The sequence below is a fragment of the Salvia hispanica genome, chromosome 4 (assembly GCF_029641045.1).
Source record: "Salvia hispanica isolate PSC_SH4W2 chromosome 4, Shi_PSC_v1, whole genome shotgun sequence".
Lineage (NCBI taxonomy): Eukaryota > Viridiplantae > Streptophyta > Magnoliopsida > Lamiales > Lamiaceae > Salvia > Salvia hispanica.
The window spans coordinates 48689781-48701388 of NC_142695.1; the positions used below are offsets into that span (position 1 = coordinate 48689781).

An 11608-nucleotide genomic window follows, 5' to 3' on the forward strand; every position below is an offset into this window, starting at 1 on the left:
CAAAATATACTACGGAGTAATTATTCCCTAAATGAGTTATCACCGCTACCAAACATTTAGTAAAATAGTCCTTGACTATAAATATAACACAACATCTACGTATATTGTATTTATATAATAGTTCTAAAATATTGTTCACTAGTTAACTAGTCAAATATCGTTGAGTTCAATTCATTTACTAACCAAAGTTCATGGATATATGTATATAAATAGGATCACTAACAATCAAGCATCAAAATGAAATTTAGCAAGAAAAAACTTCTAATGAATTACTATTAGTCATTAGAGTAGTCGGCTCTGGTGCTCAAGCTTGAGGATTACACATTAGGCCACAGAATACCAAATGAATGAGAAGACAAAATTACCAACTACTCATCAAAACATAATATCATACTTGAATGGCTATCATGGATGCTTCACTCAAAGCAAAGTGATATATGAATCGAGTAAAGCACGGTCGATTTGAGTTACTAATCTGAGACATAGACCTAGTTTCATCATAGACAAAGTATTGCAACAGATATTCCAAAACTGATAATAGAACCCTTAAGAGGTATCGGTATGTCCCTCTTCTGCGGCAGCTTCAAACGTCTCACCAGCAACAAGTTCGGGTACGTCGCCATTACCCTCTTCTGCAGCAGTAGCAGCCAGGAAATGTTCTGCTGTTAAATTTCTAAAATGCTGCAAGTTATCCGGGCCTGGAATTTTTGAAAATTAAGTTGTTTTAAGTACAGATATTTGTTAAAACTGTACATCACAAGTTAACAAACGAAAGAAAAACTACACTTACCCAACAGGTCAAACATATGTGGAAGAACCTCATGCAATTCTGAAAGAACAATAAAGGAAATACAAATGAGTTGCTCTTCTGATATATTTAGATAAGAAGACAAAAGTTGGATGCAGCAACCTTCCATTGAGATTTTAAAAAAGTTTCGAACATAAACAAATGGAGAATAACAAATGATGAGCATCAAGATAGAAAATCAGATAATCAAGAGAAAGTAGTATGTGTCATTTGTCATGCTGCCTACATACCAGGGATGCCTAAAGTCTCTAAACTATAAATTGAGAAATGAAGCTGTGTCATTTGTCATGCTGCCTACATAAAAGGGATGCCTAAAGACTCTAATCTATAAACTGAAAAATGAAGAAAACTAATCTGGTGACAGAAGTACTATCAGTTTATATGGACTTTTAGTTCAACCACATGGCCTATATAACGAAGGTTTCGAGTCAAAAGAGCTAACATACCCTTGGTCTGAGGTGTGCCACTAACAACCCAGGTGTTGGCTGCAACAGATGCTTGGACTGAAAATATCAAAATATAAAAATTAGATAAAAGGCTAATAATAGAGCAAATTAAGGATAAGAACGACAGGGCATTCGGTAAAATAAAAACACTAGTAAATCATACCTTTGGGGTTGACGAACTGTAACACAACATAGTCCTTGAAAATATTAATTTCCTCAATTCCAGGTATAGCATTAACTCCTATTCTCTTCAAGGTAGTTTGAAACCTTTTTTCATCTGTTGCAGTCGTCTTGTGTACAGACTTCTTCTTTCTGCAAATCAAGTGAATGCATTTATTAGAAACGCAAACAAGGCAATGTCATAAAGACTACAAATAAGATATTATTGCATATAATCAAGAACAAACCTTCTCATCGTACCCTTCCCACCAGTCCGCACCGAACCGGCCATCTTTGTTAGTTTTTCAACATTCATCTGTAAATAACAACAAATAGAGTTGTAGAGCAAGTCATGAGTCTGTACTGTATACATTTTTACACAAGTAGAACATGTCCGTTGATCACAATCGCCCAAGAGAAGTCATCCAACGGCCTATTATTCTAAGCACAAGTTCTACATTACATACAGGAAATTCAGAAAGACTACCCAAATTCACCGGGGAAGATATTGATTTCAAGCACCAGCATAGTTACATATTCACGCGTGTTTCCTAATACATTAGGCGTGAACATAACAAAAACAGGCAAATGAATACGTACAAAACTAATCACAAGAACAATAAGTTCCACATTGTAAAATAAACCAATGCTACTTGACTACTTCTATCATTCCATATGTGCAAGATAACAATAAGAGGAAAAAATATCAAAAGAAGAGAAAAATAGATACACTAAATCAAAAGCACAACAAAATCAACAAATTATCACGCAATCAGAATAAAATTGATACTAGTAGCCATCGCATTCGCCTCTGATTAGAAATAAACAGATGATGCGAAAATATCTTATGCAGCAAGAAAAATGAACAAATCGCTCAACACAACAAGAAACCATACCAATTCCATTTAAGAAAACAGCATGCAGAGTTTAAGAGGAAAACCACCAGTAGAATACAAAAGAAACTAAAATCGAAAGCATAAAACCGAAGGCACGCTGGAAATCTACATGTAGTAGCGAAACAGGGACGATAATGAGCAGTGATTACCTCTGCAACACCTTCGGATTAGAGGCTGAGGAAGAGGAAAGCAAAATTAGACGAAAACCTCTAACTGAATAAAACCCTAGCGCCAACTTCGATCAGAATCATAACTACCACCTATATATCTGTACGTATATATAGAGACGGGTGTTGAGCAAAATAAAAAGATTGCTATTAGTAAATTAGGAAATTAAAAATGTTTTATTTATTTGTGTGATAATTCAGAAAAATGACAAGATTTTATTTACTTTTTTAGTTTGGCTGCAGACATTGTTTCTCACTGTTTTTTCGTTTTATTTACGTATATATATACTCTTTCTCTTCGTCATATTTATTGTTGATAAATTATCACTTTTAGTTATGCTTTTGTGTCTAATGTTTGTTATCACTATTTTTATTTCCATTCAAAGGTTTGGCTCCATTAATTGTTGTGGGGTTGCTTCAGTGTCATTAGCACGGAATTGTGGTATCTGTTTCTATAGTTCGATGTTAGTATTTGGAACATGAAAGTTCAGGTTTTGTACCTGATAATATTGTCCCATCTCAATCTATTGTCCCATCTCAATCTCTCTGACGTACACATTTATATTAAACAAATATTCTTTCTGTTCCATAAACAAAATTCATAAAAATAATACTATCTCTACTTTTTCCTTTTACTTATTTTACTCTCTCTCTCTTCATTAACCCACGAAACAACATATATAATCATACAGAATACAAAGCATATATCATAAATAATTTCATTTCCATATGAAATTGCCTCTATAATCAATTTATTATTCTGTGACAAATCAAGCCTGGTATTTGTTCGAGATTTCCACTATGCCAATATGATTGACCCGTAGGTCCCAATATGATTGACCCGTAAGTCCCATTGTGATTTGACCCGAAGGTCCCAATGTGATTTGACCCGAAGGTCCCAATATGATTTGACCCGTAGGTCCCATTGTGATTTGACCCGAAGGTCCCAATATGATTGACCCGAAAGTCACAATATGATTTGACCCGAAGGTCCCAATATGTCCACTGTGCTTTCAGATCCAGGGCAAGATTGTCGCAGATCATCTTTAATTCAATGATTCAAGAAATTCTAATACCATAAATAAACTTAATCATAGCACCATTCACATATCTATTGCACCAATCACATATACATGTCATATTCCACAATCGATATTAAATAACACAACTATATCAGATTCATATAGTATAATCTAAATATTCACCCCAAGTCAATACATAGCAATTAACTACGTAACGCGCGTAAAATTAAAAGTGTGATTTATACACACCTGATCACGATAAATGGTAATCTAATCCAGTCTCTGATTCTATTTTCTGATCTACAACTATGTAGTATATACATGAAGGTTGTCTTCGGTTATTTTTCTTCAGGTTCACTTCTCCACCCGAAATAGTATAAAACAAATACCACCTATTTATCTAACTATATTTCTCCCATCCTCCTCCCCACTCTCTAATGTTAGCGTGAATTTATATTTTTTTCTATCCCTCTCTTTTTAATGATTTATTCTATATAATTAATGTATAGCTCAGCCTTGTCGACTAAGCTACTAATGCAATTTACACATGTCATTTCTTTAAAATACAATTTTCCATGCATGCATGCACTCACACAGTCACTATTATTTTTCCAAATAATTTCTTATTTAAGAAAATAAGTTATTTTCAGAATATATATCTACTAATGTTACACTCATAGTATACACGTATATGTAGTTATAATAATATTGAACTAATATATTCTATTACTTCAATTAATTTATAAAACTACATATATATTGTATGTGTCACACACACACACACATATATAGATTTAACTATATTTTACCACAATCACCTCTTATTAAGTGTTATCCTCTATGATATATTTTTAATATATCCATTATGAAAATAACAACGTCAAGCGCAAAAATAAATAAATATTAATGACATATTTTAGGTTAGGGATGTTACAATTCTTCCCTTCTTTAAGAATTTTGTCCGCAAAATTAATTTCTCAACAAAGTTAATGCACTAAAAAAATTACCAAATCCATATAAGTCTTCACATCTTCCTCTCAAACTAATTAGTCATATACTCCGATATAATTAATAGGTTCTTTACATTTTCATTTATTTTTGAACACCTAAAAATTGTTTATAGCTTTGCTTCATAACTTAAATCTCAATTTTCTGTAGATGATGACATACTATTAATCTAAAAACACATAAGTTCCTTTATCTGTAAAAATCACAAAAGTATAGGAGTAATATTAAGTTCTATTTTGATGGTGTCATTCGATTCTTGCTATCAATATATCATGCAATTGCTATTATTAGCGGAAGGGAGCATAACCCAGTTCAATTCTTTAACACACCATTAAGAGTTTTATCCTTAAAATTATTTTTCAGCCATACATTATCGATACATGTACTTGTTTCACCTAGCAAAATCTATCATTTCCGTATAATATTACAAATACGTAAAATACTTATATTATTAAAACTGAAGCCAGACGGCTGCTCACTCTCTCCTCGATGAGATATGTTCAGAAATATCTACTCTCGATATGTCAAATGCAAATGCAACTTATAACCATCAAATTTTATATGTATAATGCATATTATCCCCACAAGATCATATCCCTGCTCTGATACCACTTAATGTCTGATAAGGCTCGTTTCATGCCTCGTTTAGGGTTAAAATTATGTGCATTTGGGGCGCTAATGTGCGTTTATGAGTTCAGGTGCGTAGTAAATCTGCCGGACCCAGGAGTTGCTGTTACCTGACCTGGCAGATGCAAAAGAGATGGAATTGAAGTAAAAATCAGATGTCGTCGTTCGGACCTGGGAGAATCAAAAGTTGGCGACAGGAGCAGAATGGAGTGAGAGCAAATTATTTTAAAGAGTCTTACTCAAGGGCAAGAGCGTCAAATCACCAGAGGGATACCCCAGGGATCAGAGCCTCACATATATAAAGAGCTCAACCTTGAAGAACAAGACATCCGGGGACAACCACTTCTACACTTTCCTAGCTCTAGCTCTAGTTCCACACTTCAAATTTTCATTTCGTCTGCTGCGCACTTGGATATGGAAGATTCTGGCCACCGTGGTTCTCATCATCATCGTTATTTTGCTGTGTAACACGGCCTTGTGAAGGCGAAGAAACAATCTTATTTGCTTTCGTTTAGTACTTTGTGGTTTTTAAGTTTCGCAACTTTAGCTTCTGACTTTGATCTACTGGATTTTCAAACTTATTTCGAGTTATTATGGAAGTTTATGTTTGCTTTTGGTTGGATATCTCTGAGTTTATATTTATTTCTTGCTTTTAGCTTTCGTCTTGTTATTGTTGGATGTTTGGAGCTGAAATATGTTGGTTTATTGATGGAGGTTGGGGATTTGCGTATAGAGATGTTTGGATTTGTTGAATCTTGGTGTTTTTGAGTTGGAGTTTCGCGTATTTGGTGTTTGCTGTTTACGTTGTGCATGATTATGGCTGTTTACTTTCTGTCTCTGCATCCTTTAGGTCCAGTAGCGTAGATCTGTTAGTTTAGGCTTTAATTTCTCGTTTTAAGTCTAGATCTGAAGTTTGCTCTGTTTTCATGGTGTTTAAAACTCTGTTTTACCTGCTATTCTCGTTTGATTCCCGAAGAAGATGAAGTTGTTGGTAGTTAGAACCCGATCTGCTTTATGTAAGTACTTTTCAGCATGTACTTTACTTTTTCTGCATGTCCCCTAGACCCTGTCAGTACGATCTGCTTGTCTTTTTACTATTCTGCATGCTTTGCCAGACCCTGGTAGTTTAAGGAAATTTGTCTTTACTTTTCGCTTTATACTTGTCTGTCCAAATTAGGAAAGTCCGTCTAGTTAAGTTTACTCCAATTGTCTTAGAACTTTAAAATATCTCAGTTTCTCTAAGTCATGTATGTTCCGTACGTTCTCAGTTATTAGACCCAGTAGGTAGAGTAAAGTTTTTTTTATCTCTCAGACCCAGTAGTTTTAAGTTCTCGACCCACAAAATTGCGTGGCAGCAGCCAAACCCCTTTTCCCAAAACATCCTCGAATGCAGTTTCGTAACACCTTCTTCCTCGTGGGATCGATCCTTTACTTCCCTGTGCTAAGTTGTAGTATAGTGGGTTGAGGTTTTTTGAAGGAATAGAGTGCACCCAACGACCCCTTTCTGATAGTTTCACGATCTTCTAGCCTCTGAAGTCTAGTCGAATCCTCTGGACCTGTTAGATCGAGTGATATCACATATAGCACAAACCTGCACTGCACTCTAAGAGCCTGTCAAAATGGCGCCGTTGCCGGGGATAGCATGGTGTTGTTTGTGTGTTTGCGAATGTTTTGGTGTAAATAGTTTATTTACTATGTTTTCTTTTGTTTCTTTTTTCAGTTTATGAACAGGAGCTACCGGTACGGATACTGGAACAACTCATCTGGTTGGAGAAGCGCCCAGACTAGTTGGCGGGTCAAGGAAGCGATATTCCCAGTTACCACCAGATCGGGGCTTACAACAGGGGATCCAGTCCACCTGAGTTCGGAGAGCGACGAGGAGTCAACTTCGTCAGTTAAGAAGGAACCAAAATCAACCTCAGAAACAGAGGAGGAAAGCGTTGAAGATATGGCCAACCCAGGCGACGATGACCCGGAGATCGGCTGGCTCACTGCCCATTTAGATGGCGAGCCCGCCCAGGCTATCGTCTCTAACCAGCGCCAGAGGGCGATCGACATCAAAACTAATGTGCTGGGTATTCTACCCAATTTCTCGGGTCGGAGGAATGAATGTCCATACGAATTCCTCAATGAGTTCAGTAAGCTTTGCAATATTTAGAAGAGGCCCAACGATGCAACAGAGGAGGATTACCGACTACGCGTGATCCCGTTTGCGCTGAAGGGGGAGGCTAACACGTGGTTATTAAGGTTGCCACCCGATTCGATCCATATGTGGAAGGATTTCAAGTTGGAGTTCCTGGATTACTTCTTCCCTTCTAACAAAACTAATGCTCTTAAGAAGGAGATCCAGGAATGCAAGCAAGAATATGATGAATCGTTGAGCCAATACTTGTCCAGATTTAAGGGGCTGCTCGATGCTTGCCCAAACCACAGGATGATGGAAGCCGAAACCTACTATCTATTCTATGAAGGGGCAAAACCTGAGTCCAAAGACCTGATGAATACAGCTAGTGGAGGAAATTTCACCAAGAGGAAGGTGAGCGAGGCCCGAGAGATAGTGGGAAGATTAATTGATGCAAAAAAGGCATACGATTCACCTCGTACCATCCTAAGGAGAGGAAGTGCGGATGCAGTCACAGTGCAAAATGAAGAAAGGATGGATGCCCGAGTGGATGCAAGGATGGATGTTAGAATGGAGCAGCTGGAGAAGACTATTTTAACCGCCCTGTGGAAGAACGACTCACCGGGTCCAACAGAAAAAGAAAAACAAGCACTAGGTCCAGAGGATGGTTACAATTATTGCGGATCTCAAGGAGGGATGGATTGTCCAGCCCATATAAATGCTGTAGGAAATTGGAACCAAAATAATCAGGGCAGCAATTGGAACCAGTGGAAAATTAAAGACGCTCCATGGAGGGACAATCCATGCTTCAGGTGGTCCGATGGGAATCAAAATCCTCCACTCCAGATTACTAACTCAGAAGGAAACCAAGGGAACCAATCCAACTGGCCCGGAAGGAATCAAGAGGGACAGGGCAACTGGAATCAAGGAGCACAAGGTAATTGGAGTCAGGGAGGTCAAGGAAATCAACCCAGCTGGAACAATAGGAATCAGAATAACCAGAAAAGCTCATATGTACCCCCACACCAAAGGAACAACTGTTGGGGTTTGGTGCCCCTTGCACAGCGGAAGACTTGTACAAAACAAATAAATCAGACGTAGGATCTATTTGACCGATTATGCGATTAATCAATTCACATGTTAAACAGATAATTGCATGCTAGAACGCAAATAATTCATGCTCATAGAAAATAAATCCTAAAACATGAATTCTACGGTTTAGGGTTACCGATTTGATTCTTCAAAGAATCGATGATTGCTTGCGCCTTCTCCACGATGATCTTCAATACTAGACCACGGATCTTCTCTCTGGTTCCCGAACTGTACTCCAATATCAGTGTGGGCTGATCTTACTAGAATACTAGGACTTAAATAAAGAAGACAGAAGAAATCCCTTTGAGAATAGGTGAAGAATTCGAAATCCTCCACAGCTGGAGAGTTCGAAATTTTCAAAAAATTTGAGAATAAAAATTGTGATCATTCTGTCTCCTTTATTCTCCTATTTCTATTAAGTTCCTTTTGGGCCCAGACAAGGATCTATGGAAGGTTTTGGATATGGGCTCATCCAATTTACTTTTTACTAATTAAATTGAACCCACAATTTAATATAAGTTATAATTGGAATATTACGAGCAACCACTATAGAAGTAATATTGAACTCTCCCCATCCAAATCCGAAATTACAAGTAATCCGGGTTTCCGTTGTTTATTATTTATTTCCCACGCTTAAGATATAAATGTCCATTAATTAATTAATGTCTGCTATGGACTTAATTAATTAATATCTTATTAATTCCAAGAGTGGACTTAGCAAGAAACATTTATTTATTATTCATAGAGTAATAAAACTCCAACTGGCCAGTTTTTCGAATAATAAAACCTTGTTCGAGCTCCTCTTGAGGACATTATCAAACGAGACTCACCTCGCGCACGTTTCAACATAATAGCAATCCTAGCACCGCTAGATATTAATCACCACTGCCCAATATATCAGGATTATTGGGTTGCGAAAAACCCGCACCATTTGATAAGTCAAAGTAGTGCATAATCAATACCGTATGCTCAATGCTAACATATGCAGATTAAGAAATATTATTTTATCAAGACCTAGTCTTTCAGTAGATAGCATAAAGACACGTCTTACTGTTAGATCCGTTCAGTGCTATACCACACCAATGTCATCTTATTTCAGTAAGGCTTAGAAATATGCGGACTGACATTGCAACCTTTCACGATAGGTAGCCAAAGCCTATCTAGGTTGTGAAATTCTTCTTTTTCTTTTGCAAAGCATTGCATAGATCTGACCGTGTTACCTTAAAGGGGACGACGCCCACAACCGGTCTACTAAGCAAAAGACTTAGACTTTGTTTACTTCTTATGCATTTAAATGTTTGTAAAACATCTTATAAATGCACAAGTAAACACAATGTAATAATAATAGTGATTCTATTCGTGCGAGACTGCTCGAATAATACTGAATCGGGTTAAAAGTGGATTGTAGAGTTTTACGTATACAAGCAAGATTCTATTCTCGCGAAACTTGCTCAAAACATGCTTTTCAGTATACCAAACCTAACAACAACAACTACCAGGGACTAGGGAATCAATACAACAATAACCAAGGAGATCAAGGAAACTTTCGCCCGCATCAAGGGGGTGGACCAAATCATGGTCAAGGGCCAAGTGGCAGTCAACCGAACTCCAGGACCCAGAGGAATCTGGATGATATGGTCCATGACCTAGTGAGTTCTCAACAGCACATCCAGAACAACTTGCTGGCAAATAATGACGTGGTCCACAAGCTCCAGGATGCTCAGCAGGAACACAAGGCCGCGATGGATCTGATGTCGAAGCAATTATCTCAGATCGCAACGTCTCTGAGCGACATGCGAGGAAATGAAGGGAGGATTCCAGCCTCAGTAAAGCCACCAGAAAGGGCAAATATCAGCCAAGTTACCCTGAGATCCGGGAAAGCATATGAAGGACCTAAGCTGAAGGTAAATGATGAAATGCCAATGCCGATGAGCGAAGATGTTATCCACCCGATCCAGCAAAAAGAGGAAGTTAGGGCAGAGGACGATATCCAAGCCGGTGACTTGGGATGATCGTTACCTCGGATGGCTAACCCATTTTTCTTAGACCCGGAGCCTGAGGTAGAAACTGAAAAAGAGAAAGGAGAGGCGGAAGAGCCTTCTAAGGAAGATCCGACCATCGCAACAAAGAGGATTAAACCTTTTCCCTAACGAGGGGATGCCAAGAAGAAAAAGGACAACCCCGTAGATTTCATGGAGATCTTTGGAAAGCTGGAGATCAATCTCCCGTTCCTGGAGGCTATGAAGCTGCCCCCGTTCAGCAAATTCATTAAGGAGTTCATTGCGGGCAAAGTAAAATCCGATGGAAAGATCGTGATCGGGGAGAATGTATCTGCAGTAATTCAAAAGAGGATAATGCCGTCGAAGCAAACTGACCCAGGTATGTTTACCTTACCTATCACTATAGGAGGTGTCAGAGTCGAGCATGCTATGTGTGATCTAGGTGCGTCTATTAATGTGTTACCGCTTTCCATATATAAAAAACTGGTAGAGACAAGAATGACTGATACGAAAGTGGTGATCCAGTTAGCTGATAGATCATGCATTAGCCCTGAAGGAGTGTTAGAAAATGTGATAGTAAAAGTTCATGATTTCCTATACCCTGCTGATTTCCATGTGATAAAGATGAGTGAAAACGAAACTGCTGAGTCTAGTGGCGTTCTTTTAGGAAGACCATTTTTGAGGACCGCTAAGACTATAATTGATGTTTTTTATGGCACCATCTGTTTAGATTACAATGGGGAGAAATTCACTTTTAGCATCGATGAAGCTATGAGAAAACCACTTGACGTGGAAAACCTCCATTTTGTTGATGTCATTAACCCCCTGGTCCAGGAGTTTCTTGAGACCGAACTATTGCAGGAACAGGCTGATACCTTAGAGATGACAGAATCTATGGAAAAAGAAGTTGCAGGATGGTGTGAAGCAGTTATTAAACAAGGGCTATCTGATGAATAAATCACAAAGGCAATAATGGACTTCTGTGGCGATGTAGGATCCCCTAGGTCCAAGGGATCAGTCCAACTGGTCAGTGGGGAAAAGTTGCCAGAGTTGGACGAGCTGGTCAAGAAAGGAATGGAGAAGAATCTGTTGCCACCTGAAGTACCCCTCCAAAGAAAGAGTTGAAGAACCTTCCTCCGGGTCTGAAGTATGCCTACTTAGGCGAAGGCGAATCTCTGCCTGTCATAATCAACAGCCTTCTGACCCAGGAGCAGGAAGTCAAGCTATTAGAAGTGCTGGGGAGGAACCAGAAAGCAATAGG

The 11608-nt window shown here is 38.2% G+C and overlaps 1 protein-coding gene across 1 annotated transcript; it reads right to left on the reverse strand.

The window, feature by feature from the left end:
- Positions 1-254: 254 nt before the first annotated feature.
- Positions 255-2584, reverse strand: LOC125196863 (basic transcription factor 3-like). The gene is made up of 6 exons (XM_048095522.2): positions 2459-2584; positions 1662-1729; positions 1418-1566; positions 1255-1311; positions 791-829; positions 255-698 (listed from the first exon to the last, which is right to left on the reverse strand). Exons 2-6 carry the CDS (start codon positions 1727-1729, stop codon positions 547-549), a joined length of 465 nt encoding a protein of 154 aa, XP_047951479.1. The 5' UTR covers positions 2459-2584; the 3' UTR covers positions 255-546.
- Between the last annotated feature and the right edge of the window lie 9024 nt (positions 2585-11608).